General features: G+C 50.9%; 2 protein-coding genes across 3 annotated transcripts in view; one reads left to right on the forward strand and one right to left on the reverse strand.

Annotated features, from left to right (window-relative positions):
* LOC122370592 (vang-like protein 2-B) overlaps nucleotides 1-13,883 on the reverse strand; it is a 41,569-nt gene that overhangs the window by 22,644 nt on the left and 5,042 nt on the right. The gene's annotated exons all lie outside the window — the stretch shown is intronic.
* On the forward strand, nucleotides 521-6,793 carry LOC122370596. Its single transcript, XM_043346314.1, has 3 exons — nucleotides 521-764; nucleotides 1,008-1,576; nucleotides 6,785-6,793. The coding sequence occupies exons 1-3, from the start codon at nucleotides 521-523 to the stop codon at nucleotides 6,791-6,793; spliced, it is 822 nt and encodes a 273-aa protein (XP_043202249.1).

A 13,883-nucleotide genomic window follows, 5' to 3' on the forward strand; every position in this document is an offset into this window, starting at 1 on the left:
TCGCTTGTCGCCTGAGTCCCACTTCAGCCGCCATATGATACATGCAGCTGAAATCCACCAAACATCCTCAGACTTCATTGGTTGATACCTGACCTTCATTTGACTTCCACGTACCTTCGTATGGCCTAGGTTAGACCTATCCTAACCTCATCTGACCTCTTACTGACCTCTACTGACCCCTACTGACCCCAGTCGGCCGGCTGACCTTGGCCGGGTCGGACGCGCGAGCGGTGCTCTGCGTGCGCGACCGTCTGGACGAGCGAGTCTGGTCAGCTGATAGCCAGTGTCCGTGTGCGGGCCAGTCATGCCCAAGAGGCGGAAAGTGTGCTCCCCAGCGCAGGGTGAGCAAAGTGATATAGACATCTGTGCTGAACTTAAAGAGTTTATCGCACAAGAAAATGTGAAGTGCGTGAAGGAGATACGGGACTCGAACGACCGACGGCTTATGGCTATAGAGGAGTCCTTGTCGTTCGCGATGGATTCCCTCAAGGCGGTGTCGGATCGACAGAATTCAGCGGACATGGACATCATCCAGCTGCAGAGGGAGACCAAGGAGCTGAGGCGGCGCCTCCAGCAGATGGAGCTGAGTGAGGACCGGCGGCAGCAGGAGGAGCGGCGGACGTCTCTCATCTTCTCTGGACCGGCGATACAGACGCTGACTCGCCGGGAGGACGCCGCAAACCTGATTCGGTCCCGGGTGCAGCAGCACCTGAGGCACTCACTGGACTCTTCTCAGGTGAAAGCCATGATCCGGCTGAAGAATGGTAAGGTTTTAGTTGACTTTACCACGGCTGCGCGCGGGTCTGATAGAGACGTCCTATTTAGGACTAAGACCAAGCTAAGGGGTTCTGGACTGTTCATCTCAGAGTCTCTCACTCCACGCCGTCAGGCACTGTTCTCTGATCTACTGCAACTGAAGAAGGAGGGGATCATTTTCTCCGTCTTCACGAGATCCGGAGACATTCTAGTGTGTCGGTCACGCGACTGTGCACCCATTCGCATCGTAGACCCCGAGGCGGTGCGTCAGTTGGCGGAGACGAGTGCCCCTCCCCGCCCCACCCAGGGTCGCGCTCCGGCCTCGGAGAGAGGTCGGCTGGACCCAGCCACGGAGAGAGAGGAGGAGAGGAGCGCCCTGGAGAGAGGACGCACACCGTCGGACCTCGGCGGTGTGATGGAGCTGGAGACCCGGCGTTCGGGCGGAGCCGTTGACTCTACTGCTCCCGTCTCCTGTTCGGTGCCTGCCGGCGCCGACGTCGTGGCGGGCCGTGGCGGCTCGACTTCATCATCGCTGCTGGACTGTGCCCGGGTGACGCCCACCAGTCTGGTGCGGCTTTCGCCGCCCCTGGAGCCGGTATCACCGGCTGACGCCGCCGCTGCGGCTGACCGGTCGGCGGACGGCGGCGATCGCGGGCTCGCCGGGGCTCGGGATGTTTCGGTGTCTCCTGGTGTCCGCCCCGCGGCCGCCCGCCCTGCCGGGACTGATGATCTGGAGACGCCCATGGACGTGACGTCAGGGGCTGCCCCGCCGCCGATGACAGCTCGGGCGTCCGGCGGGAGCGGTCAACAGGATGAGGCGGTGAGAGGGATGGGCGGGGCGTCGTCGCCCGGTGAGCTGCGGCCGGCGGTTGATGGCCCTGGTGGTGGGGTGAGCCTTTCTGAGGTGTCGCCGAACCGGGGCGGGGGCAGGGTGGGGGGCGTGGGAAGGGGTGGTGGGGAGGTACCCGGGGGGACCTCTTCTCGAGGGCGCGATGCCCGTGCCTCGGTGAGCTCCCGAAGCTCGGGTGGGACACGGAACCGCCCTAGCAGTAAGGATATAAGAGAGTATTTCTAAATGAAGGCAGGCTCTAGAGCTTTTTTTTTCTCGTATGGTGCCACCTTTGGCTACTTTGCTAGTAGTTCCGAGCCGTCGTTTGTTTGTCTGTAGTCTGTTTATGTCTTGTCTACGGTCACCTCGCTTTGTAATGCTTAAGAAGTTTACAACCCATTGGCGCCAAGCAGATACACTGAGAAATGGTCGTTGTCCCAATCATATGTTTGTGCATGCATGTTATATTGTGTTTCTGTTTTCTGTCTGTGCCTCTTTGTTGTTGGTAGGTGTTGTCGTGGAGCGCGAGTCGGGCTCAGGAAGTCCTTTCTGTACGCGGCAAGGCCGGATCGGCGCGGCGCGCGGCGGCGGCGCCTTCCTGGGCGCTCCTGCGGGCTCTGCGTCGGGGCCGGCGACTGCTGGGACGGCGGTGGAGACGGTGGTGCTCGTCTTGGGCGTCATCTCTCCTGCGGCCCGCGCTCGCCGCTGTAGTTCCTGCTGGCGGTCTCGGCGGCTGGGACGTCCGGCTCGCGCTCCTTCCATACCAATCCAGCATTCCTGCTCCTCTCAACCAGCGCTTCACTACCCTCTCCCGTGCGTAACAGCACCGTTTACACCGTTCACCCAAGTAAGTACACACTTCACTCTAAGTTTGTCGCTAAGCTATGGCAGACCTTAAGTTTATGACTTATAATTGTAGGGGCCTTGGGAGTCAGGAGAAAAGGAGAGACGTTATAAACTTTCTTAAAAATCTTGATTTTGACATATATTTTATTCAGGATACACACCTCACCAGAAAAACAGCACAATGTTTCAATACCGTTTGGGGTGGCAACTGTTATCATTCCTTTGGTACAAATAACAGCCGAGGAGTATCGATTATATTTAAGACAAAGGTACAGCACAGCATACTTCATGAAGAATATTGCACGGAAGGAAACTTTGTGATACTTGAGTGCACTATATTTCTCAACACCTATATACTCGTCGCGATATACGGACCCAACGATGATCGACCAGCTTTTTTTCATACATTATACAATAAGCTTGAAGAGTTGCCAACGAATAATTTGATTATCGCAGGAGATTTCAACTTTGTCGCAGATCTCCAGCGTGATTCGAACTATGTTCGTCAAAACAACCCGGCTGCAAAGTGTGCATTTTCAAATATCATTGAACGCTTTAGCTTGATTGATTCGTGGAGAGAGATGAACCCTTTGAGCAGCGGATATACTTGGGCTAAGAAGAATCCATTAAAGTACGGTAGATTAGATAGAATATATATTCAGAATCACCTTGTCAGTACAATTGCATCATCCAACATTCACGCTGGCTATAGGTCAGACCATAACATAGTATCATTAAACGTCAAAGAGCCGCTTATGAAAAGAGGCCCTGGTCTTTGGAAGTTTAATGCCGCACTCCTTGAAGATCAAGAATATAACGAACTTATCAGAAAAGTAACAATAAACACAGTTAAGCAATATGCATTACCAATTTATAACAATGAATATATATCAGACCCAAACAATTTTGACAATATTCAATTCACAGTGACCTGTGGCTTGTTCTATGAGACATTACTGATGATGATACGAGGGGAAACCGTACGATTTTCAAAACAAAAGGCGAGAAAAAACAGACGCGAGGAAAATATAATATTAAATGAAATAGACGAACTAAATGCTCGTTTCAATACTAACGAAACAGAAGAAAATTTAAAGCGATTAGAAGAGATGAAACTTAAATTAGAGCAGATGCGATTACCCAAAATACAAGGATTAATAACACGGTCCAGAGTTAACTGGTTCGAAGAAGGGGAAAAATGTTCGAAGTATTTCCTCTCCTTAGAAAAGAGGAACGCAATGAGAAATTCAATTCTTGCCATGCAAGACGGTGATAGGCAAATAACAAACAACAAAGATATTCTTGAACATCTTTCAAAACATTTGCAAACGAAATACCGAAAAAATATAAATAAGCACAATACAAAAGAATACCTTGAAAAACACATCGAGCGAGTGCTATCCGACGAACAAAGGATCGCTCTAGACACTCCAATATCGTTACAAGAACTACAAACAGCTTTAATGAGTATGAAAAAAGGCAGGTCACCGGGGTCAAATGGTTTTACATCAGATTTTTTCAAACATTTTTGGGAACTGTTAGGCATATTCCTCTTTCGAGCGTTTAAAGAAGGTCTGGTAAATAACAGTGCAATTATGTCTCACCAAGAAAGCGTAGTAACTCTTATTCCGAAACAGGGCAAGCCAAGGGATTCCGTAAAAGGATGGAGGCCCATATCTTTACTTAATGTTGACTTCAAAATTATATCTGGAGCCATCGCTAATAGACTTAAAAAGATAATGAATCACTTGATATCCCCAACTCAGACGGCATACATTAAGGGACGATATATCGGGGAAAACACGCGACTAGTGTACGATGTAATTGAACATGTGAATGCTTCATCCTCTTCCGGTATCATAATGGCAGTTGACTTCGAAGCCGCTTTCGACACGGTGTCGTGGGAGTTCCTAGCAGAAGCTCTCAATTATTATAATTTCGGGCCACATTTTGCTCATATGATCCAAACATTTTACCTAAACTCTCGCAACTTTTCTAGGATTCTTTTAAATGGATATTTAGGTCCCAAAATCAACATGGAGAGAGGTATACGACAAGGAGACCCCGTATCTGGATATTTATTTAATATGATAATGCAGCCCCTAACAAATCAACTAATGCAGTCGAGGGAGATGAAGGGGATACCCATAGGCGTAGGATTAGAAGTACGATTATCGCAATACGCTGACGATTTAATAGTATTTTCAAGCGCGGAACCGGAATCTATAAATGCGGTAATAAATGAACTAGACATATTTCATAAAGTATCTGGATTACGTGTTAATATAGATAAAACAAAATGTCTTCAAATCGGCAAAACAGTTGACTGTTCGTTTTTGAACATGTCAGGGTTGCAGAAAGTAAGCGAACTGAAAGTATTGGGAATAATCTTTTGCAATACAACCAACACCATCGTGGAAAAAAATATGTCTGAAGTATTACCTAAAGTAAGACAGGAAATAGCCCAATGGAGGCGACGAAATCTCACCTTGATAGGAAAGATAACAGTTGTAAAATCAATGGTTATTTCTAAACTAGTACATATTGTATCGTCATTGCCAACCCCAAACGAAAAGGACATTTCTTACATTAATAATATATTGTTCAAATATATCTGGAACGATGGTCCTGATAAAGTTAAAAGAAACAAGTTGGTACAAGATTACGATCACGGGGGTTTGAAAATGGTCGATATTAGGTCGTTTATAAAGAGCCTAAAAGTTAACTGGATAAAAAGACTATATTGGTCAACATCTGATGTTGTATGGGCTAACATAATCAAGAAAACTTTACCTCCTATTTGTGAACTAGTTTGCTACGGCACGGAGAAGTTGAGAAACATCTCGAATCATAGATTACGTAATACATATTGGAAAGATGTGCTGAACGCCTGGGCGGATTTTTGTGCGGTCTTCCGAACAACACCAGAAAACGTTCTGACGGACAAGCTGTGGTATTCAGATCACAGCAAATTCCAAACGAGCATTGTAAAAGATTGGGATAGAAAGGGTTTGAGATTTGTTGCAGATTTGTATTCTAAGGATAGCGGATCATTTTTAGAACAACGAACTCTAAGTGAAACCTTTAACATCAAAATGTCGTTTCTATGCTATGAATCTTTAACCAGAAGTATACCGCATCATGTGGATAATACTGTTGTTGCCTGTAAAATCATTTACCCAATAATACCTTATAAAATAGCGCTACTCTCCCAGAAAACAAACACTTCACGCTTAGCATATAATGAATTCGTTTCTGCCCTGTTAAAACGAGAAACAAACCAGTCAACGCAAAATCATATTAAGCGTAAATGGAATAGAGATATAGGGTGTACGCATGAGGGCACGATGTATGATATTCGCCATGCGACTAGAAACACATACTTACAAACGTTCCATTATCGTATAATAAATAGAATAATATCTACAAACACTTTTTTGTATCGTATTGGAAAAGCAGAAAGTGCAGTTTGTACTTTTTGCAACGAGCGTGATGAAACGTTATGTCATATACTTTGGGAATGTAAAATAGTAAAAGACTTTATAAAAGATATAGTAGCATACTTTCGAAAAGAATACAATTTTATAGTAAATATCTCAGTGCAGTCGTGGATATTTCCAAGGCTAGCGGATGAAAGCGAAATAAATATATTAATATTCACATTAGCAAAACAAGTAATATTTAGGGCAAGACATAACACTCAGATTCCCAGCATACATCATTTTCATCACATACTTAAAAGAGAGGCTGAAAATGAAAGTAAATTCTTTTTAAGGCATAAGTCTACTGACAAGTTTTTGTCCAAGTGGGGCAACGTCTCGAATATTCTGTCACAGAATCTTCCCTCCGCACACAACCAACCTACATCCTAGATTTCTTTACCCATCCTTATTGGCCGGCCAATCTCTCCAGCACTCTCTGGTCGGCCTGCGCTCGCGGGACGTCTCGGTCGCTGCGGGTCGTCGGCGGGGGGCCGGTGGTTGGCGCTGGGTGGCAGCCGCTGCCTGGTGGTCCGTGTGCCCTGGCCGCCCTTCGCGGGGCGCCCGCTAGCGCGTCTGCCGCCGCCGCCGCCCGTGCTGGTTTGAGCTGTATCGGGCAATTTTCTTTTTACCGTTCTTGTTTTTCGTGTTTACTCCGCGTGTCATGAGAACTGGGACAGCGTTCCAGCGCTCAAGTGTCACCGGGACAGTTTTTTTTTTACCCGCCTCTGTCCTCCATTGTGCGTCGTGAGGACAGGGAACTGTTCGCTGATGTGTCAGCTGTGTGTTCCCTGTGGGACTCGTCTGATTGAACGAATATACGATAAAAAAAAAAAAGACCCCTACTGACCCTGTCTCTTACCACGGCTGACAGTACGCGTGACGGTAAGCCTGCCAGCAGTGCAGCCGGGTGCATTCGGAATTCTTTCATCTTGCCGCTGTGCGGATGGAATGCTAAAAGTGCGTCGGACGGGCATTCCGAATGCCATCGTAAGCTGGTGCGATCTGGCTAAATGTCGGGACTGTCTGCCGTTACTGCACCCCGCCCCCGTTCGGCCCCGGGCGCTGCCGGTTCGGCCGGAGCTGTCCAATCAATAGAGGAAAGTCGACGCTGCGTCCGGCCGCCGCCGCAAGACAAAGACCTCCCACGATCAACTGCGCCCGGTGACGTCATCAGCTCACTCCGGTGACGTCATTAGTGCAGCGTGTGATGTCATAAGTGCCATGTAGGTACTTACCTAGTGGTAAAAAGTGACATTACCAGCCATTCGAAATGTGGAGGAGGCATTTACGAGCCCAACTCCGGCCGATTATGGGCTGGGCTCGGGTGACCGAGTTGAGCAATCTGTATCGCGATTTAACGGTGTCACTCTTCAAGAGTTCGATTCTCCTCTTCCAAACAACAGCTCATCACGTTCTAGCAAAGGCACCTCATCAATGCTGGAAACACCGCAGTCTGGGTGCTTCACTGTTCAGAGCTTAGAGTTGGCTTTATGTCCATGATTGCAGTCTCCGCCGACCGAGCGTGAGTGACTGCATTGCTGCATTGACAACAACACCAATTCCGTACAGAAATCCTCGGGAAGGCTATCTTCTAGTCTCGCATCGCAGTCTCCCTGAAAATTACCTGGTGGTGTATGCTGTACCGCCGTACTTGGAGACTGCGTTTCTGCATTAGCGGTAGCACCAGTTCGACTGAATATGATACAGGGTTAGCCTACAACTCTACCGTTGCAGTCTTTTCGGTATCCTGCCAGCCATGCTGTGTCGGCGTGCTTGGAGTCGTAGACCGCATTTGTAGAGCAGCGTGCATTTTACGGCACCCATCTTTGTGCAATGGCTCTCAATTATACCGACGTTGCAGTGTCCGGTAGGTTGATACGGCTGCGCCCCTGGCAGGTATGTTTAACCAGATTGCAGGGAGAATTCATGTCGGACCTGTCGCTAGCCCCCGTCTCGACTGACCAATGACCAGTGACCAATAACCACTCTCCGTTGACCACTGACCGGCGACTACTGATCACTGACCCGCCCCCGATCACTCCTTGACCACTGACCGGCGACCACCCTGTCGCCGGTGTCCCTGGACCGCGTGGCGTGCAGTCCGACAGAGCCGCCCGCCAAACTGTCCACAATGATTAACTGAGGCAACCCAAAAGGAAACTCGGGACAGGCCAGCCGTCATTGCAAACAGACGGAAATGACACGGGGCAGGAAGGCTGGAGTTGGTGCCGGTGACAACTGTTCGGATCGGTGGTATTTGGACACGTCGCTGGACTGGAACAGGTGTTTTGCTCTTGTTACAAGTGACAGACAGCTCCTTGGAGTGCAACAGAACGGGTTTACCGGTAAGCCTGATGTGATCAATGACCATCCACATCACGAGAAATGAATGCTGATAACAACAGCACCAAATCAAATGTGAATCAGCTTCATTGAAGTCAAGTACAAAGTACAAAATCAACACCGACCACGCCATCCGGCTATCACACGCGTAAGCGTTCCGTGCTAACAAGGCGATCCATATATCTTCCTGCGAGCCACTTATTCAGGTTGATACAGTACCTGTATGTCAGCACTGTTTGGTAAAACCACCAGCCACCGATCAAGGCCACACATCTCCAACAAACCGGTAATCAAAGCCGGCCGGCGTGCCGCCTTCACTCGTATCTCGTTCCGCATTACCGTCACATTCAGCAGAGGACCGCGGGGAGGTCGACCGACGACACTGGACACAGGAGGTGCCAGGGCCACCGCGGCCGGTCGACCCGGCCGCTGAAATATGAGCCTGTTTACACCGCTGAGCATTGAGACTAGAGTTGCAAAGTTTTCCCAATGGGCTGCTACCGGCACCGCCCCGCCCCACAAACATTTTCTGGGATACCGGCATGCTACCACGCCCCAAGCAAAAAAACCGCCAAATTACCGGCATACTAAAAAACCTGCATTCTTGATTCTGGCTTACCCCTACATGAGATGCCACATTTTGGCAATTTCAGTAACCGCCCCACCCAACAGCCACCCATTGTCCAACTTATTACAATTCAATAGCCTCTTAGTGTCCAAAGTTTGAATCATATGCTGATAATTTTTTGTGCAAAATCAAAAATACCGGCATGCTACCGGCAAGACATGCCAGATACCACGAAAAAACCTGCGGTAGTGAAAAATTACCGGCATGCCGGTAGTGCGGTAGGGAAATTTTGCAACTCTAATTGAGACGGCGGGACGCCGGTGGCGCCGGCGCCGACGGTTGGTCTGGCCAGGCGCGGACAATGCGGAGCTGTCAGGTATCCGTTTCTAATTGGCCGGGTTAGGACGGAGTCGGTGAGCGCCCATTGATTCGGTCGCACACGCCAGAGGCTCTGGCTCGGTCCTGCGCTGGCCACCTGTCGGTTGCCGGCCGGAAAAGTTGCCGTTCGCAGACGGAAGGAGGCCCATCGGTCGGCAGGGAGGGTGTCGCGCGCCATGTCGCTACCCAGTACCCCGACCAGTAGAGAAACAATGCCGGCTGGCGCGCGCTCGCCGCGACAGGGGTGAGTTTTATCGCCGGACGACGCCTCCTAGCACGATGCCGTGATAGCTCGCCACTTTTTCGGCGGCTCGGGTGTTGGTTTGTTCAGGTGGCAGTGTACAGGACCGGCTGGGGCGGCCGGCGTCGGACTGAAGCACGCTCTACACCTCACTGAGTCTTCATGGCCGCCCGGCGGCCGACACAAAAACAACGTGCAGTCTTATTGTTATTGTCACAATGGCACAGAGATACTATCGCGGTGCCAATGCGAAAGACACGGCTTACCATGCACGTTAAGTACACATTAATTGGATGATAAAGGCTATCCGACCAGTCGAATTTCTTGAATTGGAATAATAAAAATACATCCGTGCATAATGGCACCAAACGTTAAAGAAAGACATCGAAGAGAACAGGTGCTACATTGACTAAATGAGCCACTCACATGGACAGTCATTGACGGAGTTAGATTACAGTGTAGCCGAGCTGATGTCATTAATTCCCGACTCCGTGCGCGACGGATGTTAATGCCAGGCCTGACTTAATACCCAGCTAATCACCGTAAACCCCTTGTCCGTCCACCTATCAACTATGGGAGGCTCTGAATTCCAATCAAAGACGAACTTATTGTGACGGTAGGGGTCACCGAAATACGTGGACGGCTGACAGCGGACAACCTAAAATGTTCGAAACTTTTCACCTATACCTAAACTATGATAGTGGCAGCGGAGCCGGAGACCTTGCCAGACTGCAGTTGAAAAAAAGACAGTACCTACACACCTACCTACAGTAGAAGCGCGGCAGACAGAAGCAACACAGAACAAATACGGGGGAAGGGGCTGGAATGGAGATCGCGCAGAGTTCAACGCACCCTTCCGAATGACACCCAACAGGCGTAATGCATCATGTGTAGGCAATATTAACATCATCCTCATTAGAATTAGGGTCCAACGCTCGCATTACAATTACATAACTTAGGATAATAATCAGTCATTACGGGTTAAAGCGACTCATCCAATGCATAATATGCGCTTGTTCTGTCCGCTGGATGCCTGCATAAGCTGTCTTTCAGCACGTAGTGAGCAGACACACAGCTGCAGTGGCGGGTTTAAACCAGCCGACTGGGCGCACCCGGTCATCAGCGGTGCCCGGGGCCGCACCCACGCGCGCGGGCTGCCGCTCGGTACGGCGCTGCACTCCTATAAATAATACCGGTGAGATACGGCCTGGGCCGACGGCCGATGGCGGGCGGCGGGCGGGGTGCGGATAAACGGCAAACGGCGGGCAGGGCGCGGTCTGAGAGTGGAGTTATCGGCCGGCAAACAGGCTGAGTGGTGACGACAGCCATCCTGAGCATCGGCCTCGGAGGAGCGCAATGCACTTGGCAATGGCCAAGTGTTGCAGACGTTCTATTTGTTTATTGGGGTCTTTATACACCCCGCCAACCACTGAGATCCTGCCATATGTGCTAACTAAGCAGTCAGCTGTAGCACCTTCCGCACGAGCCTAGTTATGTCGCCTCATTATTCCACATCATGTCACGCTTCCTCGTCACATCAGAGCAGCGGACAGCAGATGAAAGCCACCGCGCGCCACCGTTCCCGTTCCATTGACGTTCAAACGGCTCCCGACGCCCGTCATCAACCTTCAGTAGCTCGTCCGATCCGTCCCACTTTGATTCTCGCCTCCGCTACCACCACGTCCTGTCGGCCAATTTGTCCGTGCCGGTGTGCAATTGGCGGCCTTTGATCCGGCGGCGCCGGGGCGCGGTGGGAAGATGGGAGACTGCGGTCGGTGGGCGCCGCGCCACTCCCACCGCCTGGACACAGCAGCGCAGCCCTCCGCCGGCCAATGGTCGGCGATTAGCGCCGCTCGAGGAGGCGGCGAACCCAGTGGGCGAGGCCGTCGGACGGACGTAGCCCCCGGCGGTGGGGTGCAGGTTCTGACGGACAAGGGCAGAACTGGGAGCTCCGACGACCTCGGTGCTTCTGGGAAGGAGCTGTGTGCAGTGGGCTTTACGCACGGATGGCACGGCAGATCCGGCAGGGAGGCCGAGCCAGCGGAGCAAAGGGGGGCACAGCTGTGGAAAAAGGAAACCTACCTCCCTTACTCTCAGGGTATGCACGTGAAGTCGTAACACTGACCAGGTCTTCCCAATTTTTTAGAGCCCAAACACGATGGATGGATGCATCGGTGGCATCCATCCAACTAATGCAGCACTACAATGTGCCAGTGTGCACTGTGCCTTGACAAACGACCTCAACACATTATTTGCCCTGGCCCGTCATCACTCAGCTCAGCCATGAAAAAGGAATTGGAAAGGCCGATTCCTCGATTGACGGACCACGAATGTCACTGATAGATGAGTAGATCGATCAAGCATTTTAAACGGCGCTGATCATGAATCTTTTGAAACCGGCAATAGCGTCCTATTCGGATCAGACTGTAAGTGGCGGCGAATTCCGCACAAATATGGGCCTAATCCCAGTCCGCACGATGATTGGCAAACAACACGCGATCGGCCAATACAATCCACTAATGTCAGATACTAGACAGACTCTCAATGTTCCGGACGAATGATTGACGCGTATCTCACAACGTGGTTTCGGTGGGTTTTCCAGCTTTGATGGTGCACGCTGGGCCCGGTCTTTAGCCATGCATGACCGGATCTCGACGAGAGTAGCTGGGAGCCATTCGCTGCAGAGGATACCGTCCTCTGGTTGCAGCCGCTTATAACACACATCGCCTCTTTGGATGATAATGCTAGAATTTCTGTGGCTAACTATACCAATAAAGTGGTTACCAGAGCCTATACAACCTACTTGCTGCACCCATGAATATGCACATGGATTAGGTACCTATCATTATTACGGAGCGAGCGAAGCGAGCGTAGTCTTTCCTTAGATTAACGGAAATTTCTGAGTATGAGCGGCCGGCCGGCCGGCCGGCCGTGGTCACGCTTTTGCGAGGCTTATATCTCAGCAACCACTTGACCGATTTACACGCGGTAATTTTTGTAGGGTAGCTTCATTCCTTCTACCAAGTATTGGACTATTCCTGATGCATGTGGGTGACCCCTTATGCACGTGCCACGTGCAAAACGAAGAGGTGTCCGTTTTGTAATTGTTGCAATATCTCGGTAACCACTTGGCCGATTGCGCTGAAAGTTGGCATGTAGGTAGGCACCCACTATAGGCACTGCATATCCATGTGCCAGAGTTGGGGTGCTGCTGCACGTGCGCACGTGCAGGGGCCGTTTCCAGATCTCGAGAACGGCTCGACCGATTGCGCTCAAATTTGGTACACAGTTAGGGACCGGTTAGTAGGGTGCCGTGCACAAGTCAGTTGGGACCCATTTTGCACGTGCGCACGTGCAGGGTGCCGCTTCCAGATCTCGAGAACGGCTGGGCCGATTGTGCCCAAATTTGGCACGCCGCTAGAGATCGGTTAGTAGGGTGCCGTGCACAAGTCAGCTGGAGGTACCCCCTCGCAATTTCGCACGTGCAAGGCCCACCCTCTCGCTCGCTCCGTTAGTCGCCACAAAAGGCGTTATACTGGTGAACTACCAGTAAAGCCCTTCAACACTCTCCTCGTGGCTCGATGTGTAGCGTCTACAATGTGTAGATTAGGCAATAGGTATGGCACCAAATGTTCAGTCTTTTCGAGTTCGCCGCTTCAGATACCCTCAGATCAGTAGCCCATTGAAGCCCCCATCGGACCGCCGGGAGCTGTTCGGCAGATAACTGAGTCACGTCTCTCCTCTCCGTAAGAGTGTAACAGAAGCCGCCGGGCGCCCCGCCGGGATGACTCGGCACGGTTTAACGAGGTGACGGGGCGCGGTGCAGCGGAAGGCAATACCTGCTTTGTGCCTATACCTTACACCTACCTCCCGGCTGCCGCCCCAGCCCCGGCACAGAGATCACAGGGCGGCTGCCGACCTAAAGGTAAAGGGACCTAATCTGGCGTAAGGGTTGGCCGACGAAGGGAGACGTAAACGGTGGAGGGAATATGGGCCGTGGAGGCAGAGGTGAAGGGCCGGGGAACTGGTCGAGTTTCCAGAAAGAAGGGAATTACATACCACTGCTTTCAGGTGTAGGATGTGCTGTATGCTACAGCTACGGCATCAGCTGAACTTGAGCAAGAAGACCAGAGTGGTTTCCTTTTAGGGAAGACAAGGCACTAGGCAGAACGAATGTAACATTAGCACCTATCGTGTACTGAGTACGTGATAAGCACGTGTATGTTTTTATCGTGGATAGGTGGTACCGAAGGTTCACCTACTGATTCCGTAAGCATTACGAATTAGAACCACGTCCTGCAGTACGACGGGCGGCTAATTTGGGCCCATGCTCGAGTAGGGAGCTCCCAGTGAAGCGCTACCAAGCCCGTCTCCTTACAGCGCTGCCCCGTCCGCTGCACCGCTCAGGGAGGCCGGTGATAATACCTCGGAGGATTACGC

The sequence above is a fragment of the Amphibalanus amphitrite genome, unplaced genomic scaffold (assembly GCF_019059575.1).
Source record: "Amphibalanus amphitrite isolate SeventyFive unplaced genomic scaffold, NRLGWU_Aamphi_draft 001148F_arrow, whole genome shotgun sequence".
NCBI classification, from domain to species: domain Eukaryota; kingdom Metazoa; phylum Arthropoda; class Thecostraca; order Balanomorpha; family Balanidae; genus Amphibalanus; species Amphibalanus amphitrite.